At 44.7% G+C, this 24,317-nt stretch overlaps 2 protein-coding genes across 8 annotated transcripts; both read left to right on the top strand.

The window, feature by feature from the left end:
* Positions 1-6,733: 6,733 nt before the first annotated feature.
* Positions 6,734-6,925, top strand: LOC139081516 (uncharacterized). Its single transcript, XM_070607600.1, has one exon. It carries the CDS (start codon positions 6,734-6,736, stop codon positions 6,923-6,925), a length of 192 nt encoding a protein of 63 aa, XP_070463701.1.
* Positions 6,878-21,024, top strand: BCL9 (BCL9 transcription coactivator). Of its 7 annotated transcripts, none has more exons than XM_070607599.1 (7): positions 6,878-7,018; positions 7,990-8,084; positions 9,496-9,685; positions 10,601-10,700; positions 13,384-15,031; positions 16,879-17,139; positions 18,698-21,024. In XM_070607599.1, exons 1-7 carry the CDS (start codon positions 6,966-6,968, stop codon positions 19,777-19,779), a joined length of 3,429 nt encoding a protein of 1,142 aa, XP_070463700.1. In that variant the 5' UTR covers positions 6,878-6,965; the 3' UTR covers positions 19,780-21,024. The 7 variants fall into 7 exon arrangements, with proteins under 7 accessions (XP_070463700.1, XP_070463699.1, XP_070463697.1 ...); XM_070607598.1 differs by having other exon boundaries at positions 18,662-21,024; XM_070607596.1 differs by having other exon boundaries at positions 13,384-15,625.
* The last annotated feature ends 3,293 nt before the right edge of the window (positions 21,025-24,317 follow it).

Here is a 24,317-nt window from a genome sequence, read left to right as displayed (position 1 = left end):
GTGGTTTTGCCTTCCTTCCCCGCTTTTGACCTAATTATTTTCTTACTATTCCTTTTTCCAAATTTTATTTTGGCCACACGGCATTGGAAAATGGCTGGTTTTCTTTGCAGTTGGTGAGAATTGGGATATGAACTTTTTCATTCTTCTCATCCCTGTAGGACTGAATGTGGGACTAGCTGGTATCTCTCCACTCTGATCTAAAAATTCCCTTCCGTTTGGGAGGCAGAGATCATTCCTGGAAAGTTCCTCTGTGTCCCAATGTAGAAGAGAGAGCAAATTGGACATCTTGAAAGGTAAAGAGCCTGGTGATGAGCACATAACTTCTGTGATTCAATCTGAGTACACTGTATTTTTCTTTCTGTTTCTATGGGGTCTCTTGTAAGTTAAAACTATATTGGTTCACTATTGTAGCAGTTCCCAAGGCAAAGGTCATCAAGTTAATTGCAAGTCAGAGCTGTAAGTGCAGTTAGCTTATGCTTTTCTGTGCGCGGGCACTTCTGCACTGTCTCCCCTCATAGGAAGGGCAGGTGGTGAGAAGTTAAACAGGTATTTATCGTGTCGTCGTTGATTTGTGTGTGAGGCAAGGTTAACGATACACAAGCCCCAAGCTCATTATAATACATGGATCAACCCGCATATTTATTGAGTTTCTCTTGGGTGTTGGGTGCTGAGATGATGGCCCCTTCCTCAGGGCGTTCCCTGTCTACACATAACACGGATGCAATTTTATAAGGGTTAGAATACTGTTGTGAATATTATGCTTTGGGACCATGGAGAACATTCCTGGGGATAATTGGGAATAAAGGAGAATTTCACAAAGAAGAGACATTTGTGCCGAAATTTTATTTTGGGTAGCCAGTATTCTAAATGATGATAGTCAGAATTCATTTTTGAATGCTTAAATTTTGTCAGAACTGTTTAGCTTCATATAAGTTTTTATTTGCTCGCTTCAAGTTTGTTAGCCTGAAGGATGATAGATGCATTTTTACCCTGTGAGTATGAAAATGTATTAGTATTTTGTTTGGACCAAGGTTTTCTGTACGTGCCCATTGTATAGTTTTCTTCTCTCCACATGTTGGGGAAAGATTGGTTCTTCCTATTGTGTACTTTTTCTGAGAGGAAGCCATTTAGTAGCTGGCATGCCAGAAATTAAGAAGGAGCTAGGAATGGAATCCTGAGGCCTTTTAGTTCCACGTTCTAAGTTTGATACTATGCCTTTTATGGAGTAGTGGTCATAGCATAGAAATGAAATTTGTTAAACATGACATAGTTGTAATAAACTTGACTTCTTAGAGCAGGAAAGTGGGAAAAGATCATTGGTTGAGTTGAAATTAGAATTTTAGAGGTGATTCTGAGCTCGGTCAGATTAATTTGTGAATTTATTTACAACTTTGTGGTAACCTTATAGAGTCTCCTTTTAAAGATTCCTAAATAATTTGGCCTTACGACAGTCTGGAACCCAGATCTTCCTTGCAATTTCAAAACTATAAATTGTGAGCAAAGGGAGAGGCTCAGTGTTATAATTCTAATTTACAAGGAGTAATGTTGGAAATTGTTCAGCTTCACCAGCAACTCAGTATGTTACTGACTTGTCTAGCTCAATTCACTATAGCATTTTGCACAGAGTAGGCACTTAATCAAAGGAAATCATGTGGCCCGGTTGTTCAGCCCCATATTCCCCCAAAAGTATATGAAACTAAATTTTCTTGCTGCATGCTTGCCATATACAGTTACAGTTGATAGTAGGGAGGGACTGTGAATGCTATTCACTTTGTGAATTCAAAAAGGTCTCTGGAATTTTGTCTTTTTCACCTTTACAGTCAGCTCTCAATTCTCTATACTAATAAGGAATAGACAGAAGCAAAAAATGAGGCATATTTTCCTACTAAATGCCCAGAAATTTAAAAAGTAGAAAAATTGATTTTATTTGCCCTTAGTATTTCTCCAAGCTCTGAAAATAAAATGTGTAGTTGGGAAGGAGGGAAAGTCACAAGGCCCTTGAAACATCTACAGATTGGATAATATGCCCTTTAATAATTGGAAGGTGCTTCTGTTTACATGGGAGATGACACCTTCCTCTTAAGCTAATATTTCTAGAATAAAAAGGAAATCTCTTCTTCTCTTGATATTCAGTAAGAAAACAATATTATTGCTTTTTTAAATCCACTTAAGAATTTTTTTCCTTTACTTTGTCCTCCTCCAGGTGAGGGTCACGTTTGAGAAAGGAGTTCCTGGACTCCTCAAACTCCTCACCTCCAGGATGAGCACTGCCGTATCGTGACCCTTGGGGTTTTGGTGAGTAACTGATGGATGATGGCACTAGAGAGCATGCCTGGCTTAGAAGGATGATCTTCGGGAAAAATTTCAACTTTTATTCAACAAATATTTTTTGAGCAAATACCATGTACTGTAGTAAGTGCTAGGAATACAGGGATGAACAAATCAGTCTTGGTCCCTGCCTTCAAGGAGCTAGTGAGAGAGATGAATGTTACACAAATGATCACGTCATTACATGTATAATTACAAACATGGAAAATATTGTGAAGGGAAAACACAGGATGCTATGAAAAGAGTATAATGGAGAATTTCATGTAGATGGGTGGCGTTCGGGTAGCCTTCCTCTCTGAAGAAGCAACACCAAAGCTGAGATTTCATTCATTCAGCAAAACGTGCAAACTTAATATGGAAGGGTTGGGGTGAGAGAGGGAGGTGTTAAGAGTGACTCCTAAGTTATTGGCGTGAGCAGCTGGGTGGATGAAGGTGCCATTTACTAAAATGTGGAAGACTGAAGGAAAAGTACTTTCAGGAGGGAGGCTCTGTAGAGATGAAGAATTCATGTTTGATCTTGTTAAGTTTGAGACATCTAGAGAGATGTCCACTTGGCAGTTGCGTATACAGGTCTGCAGAGCAAAAGCTGAGTGGGAGATGTAAATTCGGGAGTTGTTGGCGTGGAGAGAACTCATAGAATGAGAAGAGAAGAAGACCCAGGGTAGAGTCCTGTGGAATTCTAAATTGTAAAGATTAGATAGAGAAGGGGCCAGCAAAGGAGGCAGAAAGAGTGACTGGAGAGGTAGGAGGAAAACGTGGTGTTATAGAAACAAAGAGAGCGTTTCAAGAAGGAAGTGATTACCTGGCAAAATCTAAGAGTAAGATGGGGTTAGAAAAATGGCCAGGGATGACCTTAGCAAAAATAGCAGTTTCTGTGATCTGTGGGTGGAAGTTGGGTTACAATGGTTAAAGGGTGGATGGCAAGTAAGGGAGTGAAGACTATGTCTTGTTAACTCTGAGGAGAAACTGGCCCTGAAGGGGAATAGAATGCTCGAGCTGGGTTTTGTTTTGCTTTATTTATTTATATTTGTTTATTTATTTATTTGCTGGAAGATACTACAACATGTCTATATGCTGATTGGAAATACCCAGGAGACTCAGGAGATAGAAGGGATGGCCAAGGGGGAGAGGAGAGCTCTCAGCAAGCTGGAAGGGATGGGGCCTAGGCCACCTGTGGTGGGACTGACCTTTGAGGAAAAGTGGGCTATTTCTTCTGTTTCAAAAATAGAGAAGAAAGAAGGATTAGCTACTGATAAGAACAGGTTTGCAGATTTGGTGGTGAGGACATCCTGCCTGGTGATTTCTCTACTGTTAATTCCTGGGCCGGACCATGCCCTGGAAGTGAGGAGAGAGGGAGGCAGGTGGTTGTTGGAGATGGAGAAAGTGTGAAATGACATTAGGCAGACAGGTGAGTGAGCTTGCTAGAGAATAGTAGTGGTCATAGTAATAGTTAACCCAAGTGCTTAGCACTTGATATGTACTAGCTCACCTTGTCCACCATGTTCCTACTCTGACAGGCACTACAGTGATGAAGAGCACAGTCAGAGTGCTGGCCCAGCACCAGCTCTACCACTTACTGGGGTCTGACTCAACTTACTTGGGAAAATTACTTAACATTTCAGAGCCTCAGTTTCCACATCTGTAAAATAGGGATAGTAGAGGTGCTTGCCTTTAGGGGTTGTGAATGAGTTAATAGGTATGGATAGTGCTTAGAAGAGTGCTGGACACATAGTTTTAAGTATTATTTCAGAAAAGAGAGAAACATTATATAAATAGATCTAAGCAGTTAGGAGATTTAGCTGTATTGGGGGGGAAAATCTATCTCTAGCTATAGTTAACCATTCTGTGGAAGATCTTTTCCAGTCCTTAAAGGTAAACAGTTCAGCATTAGCCTGCAAGCGTAGGGGCTAAAGAGCCTAATTTTATTCTTTGGGACTATATGATAAGATACTTGGCAGATTTTTTTGCTCAGTTGTTTTAAGGTCAGAAAGGCTAAAGCTAGGGTGACTGATTTCAACAACTGCCTTGAATTAGGCAGGGAGGCAGGTGACAGTTGGAGAAGGTACAAAATGACATTAGGCAGATAGGCGAGGGAGCTTGCTAGAGAATAGTAGTGGTCATAGTAATAGTTAACCTGAGTGCTTAGCACTTGATATGTAATGGCTGGGGTTGAAAAACCTGGGTTTGATTCTCTGTCACTAGGGGAGCCCACATGCTTGTTACAGCCTTCTGTGTTGTCTCTCTACGTGTAAAGTAATGGTAAGGAGGTGGCTTAGGGGAAAGAGCAGGGTCAGAGAGCACTGACTGGAAGCCTGGGAGAAGCCATCCACGTGCCTGTGCTCCCTCCATTCATCTGTAATAATGCCTGTTGATCAAGGTTGGACAAAGTGTGAGAATGAGAAACTGTATGTAGAAGTACTTTGAAAATAAAAGTGTTTTATGTTCATAGTATTATTACTAGAAATAATCTTTGCTACCAGCTCATGAGAAAGGCCTGGCATCTGAAGTGATTTGATATTTGTAGTGTGTTTTGAGATCCTTTGGAAGATGAGTACACCACACATGCCAGGTGTTTCTTTTCTGGGAGAAGCTGAATAAGTCACTGAGGATCCAACCACATTTTAGTACTTCGTGCTGAGCATTTTGGAAAAACCAAAGAACTTTAAAGCAAGGTTCTTGTCATCAAAGAATGTAGTCTTCATTGGGAGATAAAATATATGAGTAGGACTATTTACTCCAACATGATTGAGTGCTAGAATGTGTGATGCAGGCAGAAAGTACCAGAAGAAGTTGCAGAAGGGGACTGTATAGATGGTAGCTGCTTTTCTTTTCCTGAGGTAAATGTTTTCTGATGGCTTTGTCCACACAAGATTCATTTGCTGCTTCTGTTTTACCAGTGATTCCTCATGTTTAGAGAGGTTGCAAAATGGTTTATGATCGTGTATGTCAAACTTGACAACCACAATCAATTTTATGGTCTAAACTGGGAAAAAAAAAAAAAAAACCACAGGTGGTGTGGGATAAAAATACCACCTTAAATATAATCAAGACCAAAATGTTTTTTAGGGAGCTTTCTCCTCAGGTCAGCATAGAAACATTCCATAACATTTTATTCTAGTTCTTTTTCCTGACTTTTTTATTTAAAAAGAGAAAAATGTAATTGTGTGCACTCAGAACGTCCATAAATTCCTTTCAGTGTCTCAGGTAAAATAGCTGGGACTATTGCAAATTTCTAAATGAAGAAATAGACATTTAACACTTGACAATAATCATTCTCTGTCAAAACTAGAATATAACTCTTCCTCCCAATTTTAGTCCAGTTCTCAAGTCTCTCAAAGTTGATGTAAGCTGTAACAGCTTCTAACTCCCTTTGATTCTTTAGCCACTAATCCTGTGTCTGATGTCCTCTTCCTTCAGTCCTGTAGCCATCGGGAAGATACCAGAAGGTGGGAGGGAGGTGAGGGGACAGTGGTCACAAGAAAACCATGTTGGAACTGCCCTGGAAGGAGCAGTGACTGAAAGTATGTCTGGTTTTCCCTGAACTAGTCCAGGCCTCCCTAAATCAAGGGCTTCCTCATTTGTTCCCTAGCTAGGTTTGGGAATGTTTTCTTGACCTTTATGCTTCAAATTGGCCTTGCAGATTGGCTCAAAAAATATCTTAGCCTTCAAAGATGTTCTTTCACCTTCAACTTTATGGATCGTTCCCATGCTTACCCATGCCTACAGTCCTTGTCATTAAGCAGTGAGAATGCAAGACACATACTCCGCATAATTTAATAGAAAGATCATAGCAGTCAGGGGGCAGAACTGATTATATTTGGTATTGGCTCAGTAGTTGATTTCAGAAGTACCTCCTTTAATGTCTCCCCACCCTGAGGCCCTGAGAATATAAACATAGATGAGTTTGTTTCATGGTTTGATATTGGGATGGGCTGGTTTCATTTCAATGCCACTGTTAGCCATCAGAGGTGAAACACCAGATAGTTGCTATGGATTTGGAGTACCTGGTGGTTTCAAAGCATTGTTTTGGAAAAAGAGAAACTCAAGTTTTTGAGGGTTTTGTGTTCGGAAGTAGAGAAATGTGAGGGAGAATATATGGCTGCAGATAAAAACGTGCCTCTCGTCTGCTTACAGATGCCTGGTACATGATGCTTGGGTGGGAGGCTTATGTGCGTGGCAGAAAGTCTTAGTCACTCTTCAGCTGCTTTAGCACCAGTGCCTTTTGGCCAGAATGTGAACATCACCCTTTCCTTTAACCCTGATGGAAGCTGAGGAATGATCTAGCTGCTGCATTGTCATGCTGGCTAGTGCTTTAACCGTGATCCTGTTGTAAGGGTGTTTTATATCTCTGTGTTTTTGCTCCCAACTTTTTTTGGGTGGCCTTTTCCTGTAGTGTGCCCTGGAGATGCGAGATTTTCCTTTGGCAGCAGGAGGCACACACCCAGAGAATGCTGGAGCCACAAGGGGAAAGGACCCACTTCCACAGCAGAGAAAAACAAAGAGGAAAAAGGCATACAGGTGGCCAGCGCTAAGGGACGCACCTGCTGCCACTGCCCTGAGCAGCTGTTTCTGCTGCAGCCTGAGAGGAACTCGGTGAGCTGTCCCTGTTTGTGACTGCAAGCTCAGGATTTCAATCAATGCATTCCAGTAACCCTAAAGTGAGGAACTCTCCGTCAGGAAACACACAGAGGTAAGTGCTAGGGCCTGCTCCAGCTGCCCCTGGGGGTGTCATAGGTGGACCATGAACCCTCATTGGTGGAACAATATCTTGAATTAGAGGCAAATGAGACCCAAATGGGGAAAAGAAGAGAAAATAGACAAGTAAATAGTAATAGAATAGCAAACAGGCTGTAGTGCCACCAGAGTTTGTGTTAGCGTTTTCCTTTGTTGTTCTTTTGTCTGTCATTCCCTGAGCACTCCTCTTTCCCACCCCTGAAAGACCACCCAGTACAATGTGCTAAACTTGGCAAATGAGGAAACCGAGGCCTGGAACAGTGAGGAGGCCTGAGGTCCTAGAACTAAAACACCAGCCCCTGGACTCCCACTGGAAAGCTTTTTCCTCCGTTCTGCATTGTTTAAGTTGACGTTTTAAAAGAATTTTTTCCTCCTCCCCTGGGGGCAGTGGTTAGTGTCTCTGCTCTGGTGTGACCCTGCTTGTTGGGGGATTCATATCCTGGAGGGTTTCCTTAACCTCCACTCACCAGCAGTTTCCTCATGCTCTCCTGGACCTGCTTGTGTTTTCCAGCAGGGAAGCCAGGCTCTCGTTACAGCTGTTCCTTGTCATCAGCCAGGGGAATGGGTAGTATTTTGATCTTAACGATGCCTGTTTGTTTACTCTGAGCTAGTCTTAGTGTGAGAGTCACTTCTCCATGTACATAGAAACCGTTGTCCTTTATTGACAGAAGCCCTAGAGATGGTTCCCCATGTGACTCTAGGGTTCCCGAGACCTGGCAGGCCACTCTGCTTGATCTTCCTCTCTGTCAATAGCTCTGAGATGGGAGCAGGGGTGGGGGGGGAACAGGCAAGGGGCTGAGGTGAAATGTGGGATGGTTCCATAGTCTTCCAGGTCTCCTTGACCCACGATAGAAACTGCTTCTGCCTGGTTTGTGCTGACCAGCTATATCCAGTGTCTGATCTCCCTTTGTTATTTGTCTCTTTTAGTAGCCCTAAGTCAAAGCAGGAGGTGATGGTCCGTCCCCCTACAGTGATGTCCCCATCTGGAAACCCCCAGCTGGATTCCAAATTCTCCAATCAGGGTAAACAGGGGGGCTCAGCCAGCCAATCCCAGCCATCCCCCTGTGACTCCAAGAGTGGGGGCCATACCCCTAAAGCACTCCCTGGCCCAGGTGGGAGCATGGGGCTGAAGAATGGGGCTGGAAATGGTGCCAAGGGCAAGGGGAAAAGGGAGCGAAGTATTTCCGCCGACTCCTTTGATCAGAGAGATCCTGGGACTCCAAACGATGACTCTGACATTAAAGGTATGTCTATAAGATCTTTGAGACTCAGAGGGAAGTAGGTACGCCTGAGGGAAGGCCTCTGCATTGGTGGATGCTGGAGAGCCTAATAGCAGCCAAGTGGGGAGAGTAGGTATCAGATGCAGGAGTTCTCACAGTTTAAGATGGAACTATTTCCTCTCCTTTCCCCACTAACCAAAGAATAGTTTGGAACCACCTTGTTGAGGAGTTATTCCTTTTGTGGATACAAGTGTTTTAGGGGTCGTGGGATGTTCCAAAGCCTTAACCATGTTCTCATGGATGTTTCTGGCCTCTGTGCTATTTGTACTTCAGTATCAAGCCAGTAGCTCCAGTTTGTCTATGCCAGTGGTGCACACTGGAGCAGTTTTTCTGGCGTCTTCTCCATCAGATTAATCCTCTAAGACAAGTTTTGTGCTGTTTGGTTGCCAGAGTGGTAGACACAGGAGGAAGCCCTGGAACTAGTCCAGGTTTGTCACAGCTGATTTCAGTGTGGCAGGAATGAGCAACTGCATGTGGTAGAGACCAGAATGGAGTGAGCCAGGAAGAGCATGGGACCAATGGCTGTGGTTTTAGGCTTTTCTCCTCCTTGTCCAAAAATCTTAACTGTAGGCCAGAATGCAAAGTTGGTATTCTAGGAGTGGAAGCGTGATTCCCCAGCCCAAATTAGAAATGAAAACCTGGGTGGTTGTGCCCCCTCCTTCCTTCCTCAGGTGTTGGTGGGAGGCCTGTCTTGAGTGCCAGCACTGTGCTGGGTGCCGGGGGTGCCGTGGTCAGCAGGACAAATACAGTTGCTGTCCTCGAGGATTTGAATACTCCTAGACAGCAGATCACTGAACAATTGCAATAAAGTTTGATAAATGCTGAAGTAAGAGAAGTAGGGGGCTATGGGTTCAACCAGCAGGGACATCCAGTCTAGCCCAGGAGGTTCTCCAAAGGTTTGCAGAAAGGAGGGACATGTACACTCATACCTGAGGGACGCGTAATAGAGCAGTGAGGAGGTGGGGGAAGAGTGCTTTCTAACAAGTCATTTAGGGAGAAGCGTATTTGAATTTTTATGAGTAGAAGAGGTTTCCTCTTAGCAAGGTATTTCTTCCTTGAAATTCTCAAGGTGGGTTTGTGTTGTGATGCTGTAAATGCTGGCAGAAGAAAGAGTCTTATTCTTTCTATGACGTGAGTCTCTTCATTCTTTTAGAATGTAATTCTGCTGACCACATAAAGTCCCAGGACTCCCAGCACACACCACACTCGATGACCCCGTCAAATGCGACAGTGCCCAGGTCTTCCACCCCCTCTCATGGCCAGACTACTGCCCCAGATCCCACACCTGCTCAGAAGACTCCCGCCAAAGTGGTGTATGTCTTTTCTACTGAGATGGCAAATAAGTAAGTCAGTGACTGTGTCCTGCTGTTGGCATGGCTCATGTGTTTGGGCACCTAAGTTCTTATTCCCATTGCCCGCTTGTATTATTATCACTTAACGTTAACAGTACAGAAAGAGGTAAAATAAAATATAAAACCTCCCCACCCTCACTCCTCAGAGCCAACCACTGATGATACTTCCTTGGCTTTCCTTCTGGAAACTTTGTGTGCTTATACAAATATACATATATATCTTTTTTACATACAAAAGGGATTGACTGCACAATGCACACTTTTCTGCAACTTAATACTTTTTAAATGACAACTTAGTGTTCTTTTTTACATGTCTATTTTAGAATAATTAGAAAATATAAATAAAAAGAAAAAATCTCTGGAATTCACAGAGGTACCTACTGTGAATATTTTGGTATGTATGTTTTTGGTGGATGGATGGATCTATGGATTTTTACTTATTTATTTGTTTATAAAATATGAATACCCTGCATACAGTTCTCTGACATTTTTCCTCACTTCAGAATTTTCAGTTAAGATACGGAGTGAATCATGACATCCTTAGATTATCATTAGATGTTGTGAGGTTTTGTGTTCACTCTTCTCAGGCTGGGATTTTGAACCAGGATTCTCTATAAAACACCAACCACGGTGGATTGGTTTGAGGGGGAAAATCTTGGGGTTTTTTTTTAATGCCTCTTTTGAGATTTGCTAATGGCTATCTTTTCATTTCAGAAGTTTGATGGTAAATGATAGACACAAATGATGAAAACCTGTTTCTCTTAATTTCTTCTCGTTCAGTATTTCTGGTGGTTCTTTACATTTCTTCCTCTCTCTTATAAGTTCAGTCTGGGGTTAAATGCTTTGGAATTACAGTTAATGAGATAGCAACAAGTCTGAGTGTGTGCATCTCTTCCGTCTTTGCAGAGCTGCAGAAGCTGTATTGAAGGGCCAGGTTGAAACTATTGTCTCTTTCCACATCCAGAACATCTCCAGCAGCAAGACAGAGAGAAGTACAGCCCCTCTGGTACGTCATTTTGGAAATGGCATAATGGTTTAAAGGTTCTATGGTGACTGTAAGGATGGGAGAAGGTGAATTTCATTGACAGGGAGATAGTCTTGATGGGTGAGCTACATTCTGGGCCTTTAACCTAATTCTTGCATTGTGTAGCTTTGGGCATATTACACTGTACTGGTCTTTTCTACTAGCATGCTGCTTGTTGATGAATTACTAGGAGGGAAAGGGTGCAAAATAAAAAAGGAGTTATATAGATATCTTAGGATTTTCTTCGTGTAACCATCTCTGGGAGAATCTGAATTCAGACCCTGTGTACCAAGCAGGTTTTAAGAAACTAACAAACAATCTTGAGTTGAAGAACAGAGAAAAAAGTAACAACCAAAACTACAGTACTGGAGTACATGCTGATAATACCATAATTAGAGAGTCAGTGACTTTCAAAATGATTCTTATTTATTTCAAATTGAGGGGACCATTGAATGCTTTTAATAGCTTGGTATTTCTAAGATTATAATAAATGTTAGTCTATTTCCTATTTGGAACTTAATCTCCTACTTACTCTATAAACTACATTAGAAAAATCACACAATGGTTGTTTTAATACATGTAATGTTTCAAATTGAACCAAAGGTACTTCTTGGGTCTGGCATTGTCAAGGCATTGCACTGAATGCTGTGGGGACACTAAGAGGTTCAAGACACAGTCCCTGCTTTGAGGAAGCATAAAATCTAATACTGGGATGAGTCTTAAACATGGGAAGAGTTAAATAACAATAAATGGCTGAAGTGACAATTCAAGATAAACTAGATGACATTCTATGTTGTGTACCAGTAAAGTCCTTCTCTGTTGACATAGCAGAGCTTGGGCTTCCCAAGACTTGGAAAAGGAATTTCACATTCCTCCTACATCTCCGCTACTCAAGGGTAGGGGATGGATCTATATAATATTTAAAATGTATATATATTTTAATTTGTATGTAAAGAATATGTATATTTAAAAATTTTATTGTCCTGGAATGCACAGGGTACATTGCAACTCAAACCAACATTTTATTGACTTAATGACAAATCTTAATTCAGTTTTCACCTGCGCCTTCTCTGGTACTAAAATGAAATCAGAAAATGAGTTAAGGAGGGAACTGGGACTAGACAAATCACCATTGCTCCAAATCTAAAATTAAAAGGGTAGTACCAAACTGTTTTCTTCTGTCATGCTCACCTTATATGAAATCAGTGCGCACCCCCGCCAAACAGACAGAATCTGACCAACAAAACCAAACTTCAAATGGCACTGGAAGGAAAATTAAGGTGACCTCCACACTCCAGCTAAGAGGTCAGGGACACAGAAGACAGCTTGACTATTCAGAGTCATACAGGTTCAGCCAGTCCTACGCACACCCATCTCTGCCTGCAGACATATGTGCTTGGATGCCTGCAAGTGAAACATATCCGTATTCACCAAATGTGAATCCTCAAAGATACATCTTTGTGTTCATGCAACAGACTGTTCCTATGCAGGGATACATATAATGATTCGTGTACAAATTTGTACACAGGTAAACTTTCCGGAGAGTAGGTGGGGAGGTAAGTGAGAGCCCTATAGGTCTGGAAATACAGACTGGATTAAGTGAACAAGTAGGAGCAAATGAACAGGGTAGGACCCAAAAAGGGATCACGCAGCTCCCTGCAGGCTGGTGAAAGATCCCTGAGATGGAGGTTGTAGGCTGAGCCCTTTTGTCTTCAGTACCCTCCCTTCTTCAGTCCCTTTAGCAGTTCCAAGGTTTAGACCTAGAACATAGACATCCCTCTTCCAAACACTAACAGCATCCATGTCACCCTTTGTAGGTGAGTGCCTTTACCCAGGACTTAGTAGAGTGTGAGTACTTAATTAATAATAATAAGGCCATCACCCAGCCTGTAAAAAGGGCAGTCTGCTGTCTATTGGAAAGAATAGATCAAGAGACACCATGAGCTAGATAGCCTCAGATTTCTCCACAGACGCTTCCTGCCTGCAGATTATCTTACTCCAGTTAATGTACAAATTCTTATCAAATATGGAATCAGTGATCGCAAACTGAAAACAGAAACCGGAGATGTCAGGCCCCCTGGAAACTCAAGGAGAGGAGTCTGTGGTAGTCACCATGCCAGAGGCAACACTGACACGGAACGGCCTTACCTGCTGCCTCCGGCTGGTAGAGCACAGAGCTGGAAGTGACAGGTACTTTTTCTTTCAGTTGAAAACATCAGACCATATGATTGACAATGAGAAGTCTACATACCCAGTTGTGCTTTCGGGGAAAAGAGAAGGGTGTTAGGTACAGCCTCCCACATACCAAGAAACTAATCTCTCCCTGAATCAGAAACACACAGTAGACATGCGATATCAAACCTGTTCCTCGAAATAAATACTCAGATGTATTCACTTAGGCAGAGTGGCTCTCCCCTGGCATGCTTATAAAGTTATTGAAACCTAATCTTCAGCAAGGGAAAGAGGATGCCATTTGACAGTAAAGTGGAAGAAAAAAACCAAAATGTCTGCATGTCCAAAGTGGGGTTGTACATGAGAAATTTCTACAGCAACTGTCAGTGTAGATTTATGTGACTGGGACAAGTCCTTTGTAACATATCTTGCTCTTTTAATTGCCCTTCTATTCAATTTACCAATGATTTTTTAAAATCTCATTTATCTTTAGAACACACAGATATCTGCCCTCCGGAATGATCCGAAACCTCTCCCACAGCAGCCCCCAGCTCCAGCCAACCAGGACCAGAATTCTTCCCAGAATAGCAGACTGCAGCCAACTCCACCCATTCCGGCACCAGCACCCAAGCCTGCCGCACCCCCACGGCCCCTGGACAGGGAGAGTCCTGGGGTAGAAAACAAACTGATTCCTTCTGTAGGCAGCCCTGCCAGCTCCACTCCGCTGCCTCCAGACGGTACTGGGCCAAACTCAACGCCCAACAACCGAGCAGTGACCCCTGTCTCCCAGGGGAGCAATAGCTCTTCAGCAGATCCCAAAGCACCCCCGCCTCCACCAGTGTCCAGTGGAGAGCCCCCCACGCTGGGAGAGAACCCCGATGGACTGTCTCAGGAGCAGCTGGAACACCGGGAACGCTCCTTACAAACACTCAGAGATATCCAACGTATGCTTTTTCCTGATGAAAAAGAATTCACAGGAGGACAAAGTGGGGGACCCCAGCAGAATACTGGGGTATTAGACGGACCTCAGAAAAAACCAGAAGGGCCAATACAGGCCATGATGGCTCAATCCCAAAGCCTAGGTAAGGGACCTGGGCCCCGGACAGATGTGGGAGCTCCATTTGGCCCTCAAGGACATAGAGATATGCCCTTTTCTCCAGATGAAATGGTTCCGCCTTCCATGAACTCCCAGTCTGGGCCCATAGGACCCGACCATCTGGATCATATGACCCCTGAGCAGATAGCCTGGCTGAAACTGCAGCAGGAGTTCTATGAAGAGAAGAGGAGAAAGCAGGAACAAGTGGTGGTACAGCAGTGCTCCCTCCAGGACATGATGGTCCATCAGCATGGGCCTCGGGGAGTGGTCCGAGGGCCTCCCCCTCCGTACCAGATGACTCCCAGTGAAGGCTGGGGACCTGGGGGTGCAGAGCCGTTTGCTGATGGGATCAACATGCCACATTCTCTACCCCCGAGGGGCATGGCTCCCCACCCCAACATTCCAGGGAGCCAGATGCGCCTCCCTGGATTTGCAGGAATGATAAACTCTGAAATGGAGGGGCCAAATGTCCCCAACCCGGCGTCTAGACCAGGTCTTTCCGGAGTCAGTTGGCCAGATGATGTGCCAAAAATCCCAGATGGTCGAAACTTCCCACCTGGCCAGGGTGTCTTCAGTGGTCCTGGCCGAGGGGAACGCTTCCCAAACCCCCAAGGATTGTCTGAAGAGATGTTTCAACAGCAGCTGGCAGAGAAACAGCTGGGTCTCCCCCCAGGGATGAGTATGGAAGGCATCAGGCCCAGCATGGAGATGAATAGGATGATCCCAGGCTCCCAGCGACACATGGAGCCTGGGAGTAATCCCATTTTCCCTCGAATACCAGTTGAAGGCCCTCTGAGTCCTTCCAGGGGTGACTTTCCAAAAGGAATGCCCCCACAGATGGGCCCTGGTCGGGAACTTGAGTTTGGGATGGTTCCTAGTGGGATGAAAGGAGATGTCAGTCTAAACGTCAACATGGGATCTAACTCTCAGATGATACCTCAGAAGATGAGAGAGGCTGGGGCGGGCCCTGAGGAGATGATGAAATTACGCCCAGGTGGCGCAGACATGCTGCCAGCTCAGCAGAAGATGGTGCCCCTGCCATTTGGTGAGCACCCTCAGCAAGAGTATGGCATGGGCCCCAGGCCATTCCTTCCCATGTCTCAGGGTCCAGGCAGCAACAGTGGCTTGCGGAATCTCAGAGAATCAATTGGGCCCGACCAAAGGACTAACAGCCGGCTCAGTCATATGCCACCACTACCTCTCAACCCTTCCAGTAACCCCACTAGCCTCAACACAGCTCCTCCGGGTCAGCGTGGCCTGGGGCGGAAGCCCTTGGATATATCTGTGGCAGGCAGCCAGGTGCATTCCCCAGGCATTAACCCTCTGAAATCTCCCACGATGCGCCAAGTCCAGTCACCAATGCTGGGCTCACCCTCGGGGAACCTCAAGTCCCCCCAGACTCCATCGCAGCTGGCAGGCATGCTGGCGGGCCCAGCTGCTGCTGCTTCCATTAAGTCCCCCCCTGTCTTGGGGTCTGCTGCTGCTTCGCCTGTTCACCTCAAGTCTCCATCACTTCCTGCCCCATCACCTGGATGGACCTCTTCTCCAAAACCTCCCCTTCAGAGTCCCGGGATCCCTCCAAATCATAAAGCACCCCTCACTATGGCCTCCCCAGCCATGCTGGGAAGTGTAGAGTCAGGTCAGTATGCTTGCATCCTCACAGTTGCATCTTGTAGCTGGAGATTGCAAAAGCCTGATTTATTTACTTTAAGAAAATTGGTGTCCTAACTTGATTATGCAACCAGAGGAGGCGGCCTTTGCTGAGATGGACGTATTTGTGGCAAGGTGCATAATCAGTACTTCCATGGGGTTATGCACAAGTGTCTGATCCTGGGACAGATACACGGGCTCTTAGTGCAGAATATGTTTGTCAGACAGGACTGCTAAAAGGAAGAGGGAAAATGGGAAATATGTGTCATTTCACAGAATAATTTACATTTGTGCAGTGAACACATGTTGATGAAATAAAAAGTCTTAACAGTGGATAAATGTGGCTTCTTTAAATTCTAAAACCACCCACTTCAAGGGGCTGCCCTCACTTCAAGAGATTCTGAGTGTAATCCCCGGCAAAGAGGGGAGGCTGCTGAGCGACTCGAGTGGTTCTTGTAAATACGTGTTGACCATAAAACAATTACCAAAACCTTCTCTGTGGTAGACTGCTGTTCTCACAGATAAGCTACAATTTATTAGTATTTTCGTCCTAGGAGAAACTCTCACTGATGATGGTGGTTTTGTGAATGGGCCCAGAGGTGGTCAGTGGAAGATGAGCACTGAAGTATAAATACTAGGTCTGTGCTGTCTCCACTTGAGAAACACTAGAATCAGAATCAAATAGGAGATTTATCCTTCCAAGCTAAAGTGCCTGTCTCTGTTGGGCAGCAGTTCACTAAAGCAGTACAGTGGAACAGCCCCCTCAGACTTTTTAGTTCAAATATCTTGGTTGTGGAAATTAATCAAGAGCATGTGTAGGGTGATATGGTTACTACCTGGGGTCTCATCGCTAGTCTGGCTTCATAGCATGCTAGTGCCTGAGTCAAATTTTGAATTGTGATTGGCAAGGGAAAGACATGCCTTCATTTCACATTCTTTTCAGTGAAATAGTTGTCTATAAACCATGTTTTTCTCAAGCTTGACATAATATTTCTAACGTATTCTTGGTGTGTTTGTCTTCCCATCTGCTGAGCCATCACCTCCATATCACGCTGTGGTCTCCCTCTGCACACACACGGAGCTTGACTAGAAGATTGATGATTCGTGTCCTGGGTCTAATAACACGTTCTTGTTCATCTCTCTCATTCCTGGCCTTGCAAGTTCATGATCATAGGCCCAATAGCCTTCAAGAGGAATCTAATTCCCTGCCCGTTTATGTTTTATCTTGCTTTCTTCTCTTAGGTGGCCCCCCACCTCCTACAGCCAGCCAGTCTGCCTCTGTGAATATCCCCGGAAGTCTTCCCTCTAGTACACCTTACACCATGCCTCCAGAGCCGACCCTTTCCCAGAACCCACTGTCTATTATGATGTCTCGAATGTCCAAGTTTGCAATGCCCAGTTCTACCCCGTTATACCATGATGCCATCAAGACTGTGGCCAGCTCAGATGACGACTCCCCTCCAGCTCGTTCTCCCAACTTGCCATCAATGAATAATATGCCAGGTAAGAAATCAGGAAGATAGGATACGGAGTTAGTGCTAGACAAGAGAGAGACTTCTTGAAGTGTTTTTTCGATGGCCGTAGACCTCAATAGGTAGAAGTTCAAGAGTTGAAAAAGTGTCCCATCTAAGTTTAGTTTCAGTAGAATTAAAGTGTCTGGACTAGAGGAAGATAATGATAATTTTTTATTTGCTGATTCAGTATTTCTTTATAAGAAAGCACGTTTCCTTATAGTGTTTAGTTTCCTTATAGAAGTTATGATGCTTCTGTGTGCCTAGATGGTCTTTCTTTTTGGTCCTCTTGGTGCAATACTGAAAGTTTGTTTTTAACATGGTGATTGGAATGCCTTTAGTTCTCAAGTATTTTCCTGAAAGGGCAGCCTCAAACCAGAAGCAGCCACAGGATTTCAGACAGTGGAAAGCCCCTACTTCCTAGAGAAGCACTTTCTTTAGGACTAGATAGATGATAAAATCCTCCCTTCCCCTGGGGCTGGCCCCATGGCCTAGTGGTTTAATCTGGTGTGCTCCGCTTAGGCAGCCCAGGTTTGGTTTCTGAGCAGCAACCTACACCACTCGTCAGTGGCCATGTGGTGGTGACCCACATACAAAATAGAGGAAGATTGGCACAGATGTTAGCTCAGGGCGAATCTTCCTCAGCAAAAAACCAAACAAAACCTCTCATCCCTGCTCATTCTGCGCTTTTTCACTTCTGCACCTCCTAACCCCCAAATCTCCCTAACAGGAAATGATCTGGGCTGGTGAAGGTGATCAGCAAAGAGACCATGACTTTTCAGCATGGGTTTCTGGTTCCAATTCCATTCTGATTGTTAGAAATACTCTTTATTTATCAGCAGTCCTAATCCAGTTAGAACATGCTCTCTGGACAGCACGAGCACTATCCTCGCCATACTCAGTAGTAGTTCCTTAGAGAGCAAACCTTTAAATGTCCCAGAGACTAGAGTAGAACCTGTGTGCTTTCTTTTTGCATTAAAAGTTATCATTTCTTTAACATTTTATACAACCTAGAGATGGAAGTGCTCCCTCTATGAGGCAGTATAAAGTGGTAATGCCAAATGTTGATTGGAAAAGGCATGTTTGGTTTCCTTAGTGTTATTGTTTCTGATTCTTGGACTTGGGAGACTGATTAATCCTCTTTCTCCAAAAAGGACCGTACTTAAGTCATTCAGACAAATTGTTTTCTTCTATGTTAAGTGTCTTCAGTGAAGAAGACTGTATTCATTTGCATATTAATTTGTAACTTTTCACACAGGAGACTTTCTTCCTAGCTGTCTTCACACTCTTATGTCATACAATTTAAGACTCAATAATATATTGTCTTGTAGAGCTGTTGCTTTGTGTGCCTCAAACTGTATTATCTTATTGAGGGCAGGATTGTGTGTGGTGTTTCCCCAGTATAGTACCATGCACATTTGATGCACAATAATTTTTTTGTTTATTTGATTTATTATAGTTTTTCTGAGTTACTTTTGGTTAAGTTGATTCCTTTGATATCTTTATTTTTCTAGGAATGGGCATTAATACACAGAATCCTCGAATTTCAGGTCCTAACCCCGTGGTTCCGATGCCAACCCTCAGCCCAATGGGAATGACCCAGCCACTTTCTCACTCCAATCAGATGCCCTCTCCGAATGCCATGGGACCCAGCATACCTCCTCATGGGGTCCCAATGGGGCCTGGCTTGATATCACACAATCCTATCATGGGGCATGGGACCCAGGAACCTCCAATGGTACCTCAAGGACGGATGGGTTTCCCCCAGGGCTTCCCTCCAGTACAGTCTCCTCCACAGCAGGTCCCGTTCCCTCACAATGGCCCCAGTGGGGGGCAGGGCAACTTCCCAGGAGGTATGGGTTTCCCAGGAGAAGGCCCCCTTGGCCGTCCCAGCAACCTGCCCCAAAGTTCAGCAGATGCAGCACTTTGCAAGCCTGGAGGCCCAGGGGCTCCTGACTCCTTCGCTGTCTTGGGGAACAGCATGCCTTCAGTGTTTACAGACCCAGATCTGCAGGAGGTCATCCGACCTGGAGCCACCGGAATACCTGAGTTCGATCTGTCTCGCATTATTCCATCTGAGAAGCCTAGCCAGACACTGCAATATTTCCCTCGAGGGGAAGTCCCAGGCCGTAAACAGCCCCAGGGTCCTGGACCTGGGTTTTCGCACATGCAGGGGATGATGGGTGAACAAGCCCCCAGAATGGGACTAGCGTTACCTGGCATGGGAGGTCCAGGACCAGTGGGAACTCCGGACATCCCTCTTGGTACAGCTCCATCCATGCCAGGCCACAACCCAATGAGACCACCAGCCTTTCTCCAGCAAGGCATGATGGGACCTCACCATCGGATGATGTCACCAGCACAATCTACAATGCCTGGCCAGCCCACCCTGATGAGCAATCCAGCTGCTGCTGTGGGCATGATTCCTGGCAAGGATCGGGGGCCTGCTGGGCTCTACACACACCCTGGGCCTGTGGGCTCTCCAGGCATGATGATGTCCATGCAGGGCATGATGGGACCCCAACAGAACATCATGATCCCCCCACAGATGAGGCCCCGGGGCATGGCCGCTGACGTGGGCATGGGTGGATTTAGCCAAGGACCTGGCAACCCAGGAAACATGATGTTTTAAGCTGCTAAGACTGGATGTGCCGACCCTTGTCAAGATGAGATTCCAGGTCCTGAGAGCTGCTTTGAGGGCGTTCCAGGAGTACTGTTGGTCATGCAATAGGAGAACAGAGACCCGAGGGCTGCTTTGGGGGAGGGGGGAACTCGAGAATGTATGGATTTACCTGAAAACAAATTATTCATTTAATCAACAGGTGTGTTTTTTTTAAGATTTATTTTTTAAAAATTATTTTTGTGGACTTGGGTATCCCATGATGGCACCGACTTTTGGGAATCTGTAGCCGTGCTTTGAGAATTGCCATCGGTCATGTGTTGCACCGTTCTCTGTATGTTTACGTCCTTTGGACTGGCTTCTCCCAGGATTCTTTTCTGGTTTTGTTTTTGCTTTGGGCTTCATTTTTTGTGTACTGTACTATATTGTAAAAGGGATTTTAGCAGAGACTTTAGTCTTTGGGACAAGAGGAGAACAGGAATGCTGGGCTGTTTACTTGAGGTGGAGAATCCATCTTCAGACCTTTGGACTATTTTCTTTCAATTCCAGTGTATAGAAAAACCAAACTACGACCTCAGAGCAGAGTATTAATGAAAAGCACAAAAAAAGGAACTAAGTTCAGCGAGGGGTGGGGGGAGGGGGGAAATTTTTCTTTTTAAAAATAATGACGCTTAGGACATTTGTTTTCAGTTCCAGGGCTCTTCAGCACTGTCCGTCTCTCCCAACCTGCAGACCCGCCTTCACGGTTTTCTCTTGTTTTCCCTCCCCTCTCCTTCCCCATTTCCTTGGTTAAGCGTGTTTCCTTCCCTTGTGCCCCCGCTGGTGACCCCTGCTTCCCTCCTCTTTTTCCCTTTGGCAGCTGCAATACATGGTGTTATTTAGGGGAAATGAACCTAGCGAAGCCTCGCCTTCTGTGCCGAGCGTCGTCCCGGCTCCGGGAGGGAGAGGCCCGTCCTTGGGATGCTCGATGGTCTTCTTCTCCCTTGTCTCTACTTCCCCGTCATGCCCTTCTCTGCCCACCTCGTTTTCTGTTCTCCTTTTATGAGGAATTCCCAAGTGAATTTTATTAACGTGGGAGTGGAACAGATGCTAAAAGCTATCCAGGATTTTGTTTTTGTTTTTTATTTTGTGGTTCCTTCCCCTCCCCCTCCCATGCGTAAAACGTTCTGTGTAACCTCCATTAAATTTGGTACAAAACCACTCACCAGAGCTGTGGTGTCAGAAAAAATAAAATATATTGTTTCTTACAAAATTGAACTGCCTTTCTTGTTCATTTGGATTCCTGTTTGTTTAGTATTGGGCGTATTAGTTGCCGTGTGACCAGCAGCATAGCACCTTCGTATTGGAGGCGATCCAGAAGGTGAAGGTTAGAGGAAGTATCGAAAGTGCCTGCGCAGACGAAGCGTATTCCTTGAATTGAGGAAGACCTGCTCATGTAGACTGATCCTGTACTGTTCCTATGTCAGTGATGAAATCCTAGCTGTAGGCACAAGGGCAGCCCTGGTCCCCATTGCTGACCTTTATCTCTAGAGGCAATTAATGGTCTTTGTTTTTGTGAATAAAGGAGTTTTTTTTGTGAGAGCCAATTTACTGCTGTGAAGTAATTAAGAGGGCCAAAGGTATATTTTTAGTCATTTGAATAAGCTATGAAATGTCCCTGGATCTTGTTAAGGTAAAAATATTACTACACCTGCAAATCCTGGGTTTCGACAGTCCGTGTGTTTCTGTGGTCCGTCTGCCTCCCCACCTTGCTGCCTGCCCAGTGTCCCCTTGGCTGGCCCTGCTCCGTCCACACAGTTCACTTCCCACCACACACGCCTTCAGCACATGAGTGTGTATGCCGCAAGGTCCGCGTCTAAGGGAATAGCTGTTGGTGTTTCTGTGCAGTTAGATTAGCTCTGGTGTGTGCACTTCTTTGAGTTGTAGGCGTTTTCAGCTGAGTGAGTGGCCGTCTGTGTGCCTGTTTGTTCTTCAGTGAGAGAATCCAAGCGAGGAGCGGCAGATGCAGAGTCATCTGCAGACAAACTTATACAAATTGGGCCCTGCTGGGGTTCCACAGCTTGAGTTTTACCTGTAAAAGTTTCTTTCTCTCGGAGAAGGGTTTTTGATACCCGTGTTCTCCTCCACCTTCAGCAGCCGTCTTCTCAGTGGCATGAGCCCCAGACAACCAAAGTGAGGAGGTGCTCACTAAAATGAGGATTTTGTTTCATGAATTTAGCCATATTCCTAGGTTCTCTGGCTTTGAAGTATATAGAAGGGAACAAGGAAACAGCTAAGCACAGGGAGCATGAGATGAGAGCCCTCACTAAGGAAGGTTGGGACCTGGCATTTGTCCACTGGTCTGGCTTCTTGGGCAGCCCTGCTTCCTGCTGCACCTCAGAGCGCTGTGGTCACTAATGGTGTGTGGTCCCATTGCTACTGTCCCAAGGAGGGACACTGGCCAGCAAGAACCAGGTGGACCCCTGCTGGGAGACGCTGGGGATGTGGCAGTCCTTGCTCGGCCCCCTGCTGGAGAACTTGCAGTAGTGCAAACCAGCTTACCCATCGCAAAGTAGTTGAGTTTTGAAAAGACCCTTTTGCAAATCTTCATTCATTTACATTATCAGCATATACCAACAACAATTCATCACAATGGTATTTGATAAACTAATTTCATTTGGAGTTGAAATATAACAATTTCTAATTTACTAAGAATGCTATAAAATAAAATCACATCTGAGAGACTGGATGCTATTGCATGGAGAACTAACGACGCAAGATTTTTAAAAAATCAGTGAAAGGGTGATAAAGATGTTTCATGTTAACATAATCCTGGGGAAGCCCAGCCAGTCCCCCCGCCCCACCCCTCCTCCCAAGTTTTGGATTGAATGGAAGAAATGCAGTAATGATGTGTTCATTTCAGGGGTAAGTGGTGGGGTGTGGATGATAGCATTATTTAAGTTTTAGCAAAGAGTATGTGGTTTTTTCCCCCTAAAACAATGTGAAATAAAGTAATTTACTTTTTTAAAGAATTTACACTTATAAATGAAAACAAACTGTAGGTGTCTTATGAAGGGTGAAGCATGAGAAAATAAATTTTAAAACAAAAATTTTACATATTTTAAAGCCACTCTTTAAAAAAATTGATCTAAAATTTCTCCCAGCCTCCTTAGTCTCTTGCTGTCATCAGGGCCAGCTTCATGGGTGTGCAACCTGTGCAGCTTCATGGGTATGCAAAGCTGGGTTTAATGCTCTGCTGTCACCTTTTGAAATTCTTGATAATCTTTGAATAGGGGACCCAACATTTCCATTTTGCACTGTGCCCCATAAATTATGTCGCCAGCCCTGGCTGTCATGAACAAGAAAATCACAGCAGCTTTAGTGGGGCTTGGATCCTGGTCTTTATTCTTACTTTCTCCTTCCCAGTGGCCGGGGGGGGGGGGGGGGACCCCAAGCAGGGTAGTTGCTGTGTTTCGTTGAAGCCGTCTCCACTTTAATCGTTTCCTTTTTCTTTCCTGAGTACTTTCAAAGCGCTAAGAGGAGAGGGAGGCTGTATTTAACACAAGGACTCATTTATTGAGCAACCATTTAGAGCGCCTACTGTGTGTGAAGAACCCTGCTAAGGCTGGAAAGAGGAAGTACATGCATAAATTGATCCTTACAGTACAATATGATCCTTACCATAGTCAAAGTGCGGACAGAGTTCCAGAGAGGAAGGGACAGCGAAGCCTCAACAGAAAGGTGATTTTTGAATTTTCTCTTGAAGGAAGGAACATTTCCTGGGTGGAGGGTGGCAGGGGGCAATTAGAGGAAGTGGGAGCAGCAAAGTCCTGCCTGTTGAAACTGGCTGGGCTCTGAACGGGAGGTGGAAATGCCTGGGGAGAGAGGGCAGGTCAGGAGAAGCCGGTGGCCCACGAAGGAGTTGGAACTTCAAAGTTCTAAGCAAGGGAATCAGGTGATCAGATTGGCTCTTCAGAAAGATTACTGCCCTGGGTGTGGAAGATAGGCTGGGGGTGGGGCAAGAGAGCCACAGGAAGATCACTTGCAAAAACCTGCTGATTCTACAAAATGCTTAAACTCACAAACTCTTCTTTTGCTTTAGAAAACATCAAATGGTGTATTTCCCCTGCTGTTTAAGTAACTTGAGACTTACTGCCACTTTCTCTAATGCAGACCAGTCATTTTTTTCCAAGTCCCAAACACTTATATTTAAGAAAAGTCACGGAATCTTAATTTGGTGGTAAAATTTTAATGACACATTTAAAGCAAACAGTTTATAAAGCACAAAAACCAGTTTGTGGCCAAACATTTTTTTATCAGAGGGAGTTAAATAAGAAACTAGGTTAAAAAGAAGGTACGCTATGAAAATTGCGTAAAAAAATTGTTTCTCTCTCTTTAACAGGGCTTCTTATCCAGGTTATTGTAACAGACTCCATCTGTTTTCTGCCTGTAGGTGACCACACTTCCACTGTTAACTTTCGGGCTCAGTGCTTAGTTGTGCCTGGCAACCAGCACTGCTAGAGGAAGAAGGTGAGTACATGATCATAGAAGAGAAGATAGAGAGAAGGTTC

The sequence above is a fragment of the Equus przewalskii genome, unplaced genomic scaffold, assembly GCF_037783145.1.
Source record: "Equus przewalskii isolate Varuska unplaced genomic scaffold, EquPr2 ChrUn-12, whole genome shotgun sequence".
NCBI lineage: Eukaryota > Metazoa > Chordata > Mammalia > Perissodactyla > Equidae > Equus > Equus przewalskii.
Note: the sequence above shows the minus strand (reverse complement) of the source record. Positions and strands in the feature narration are given on the sequence as shown.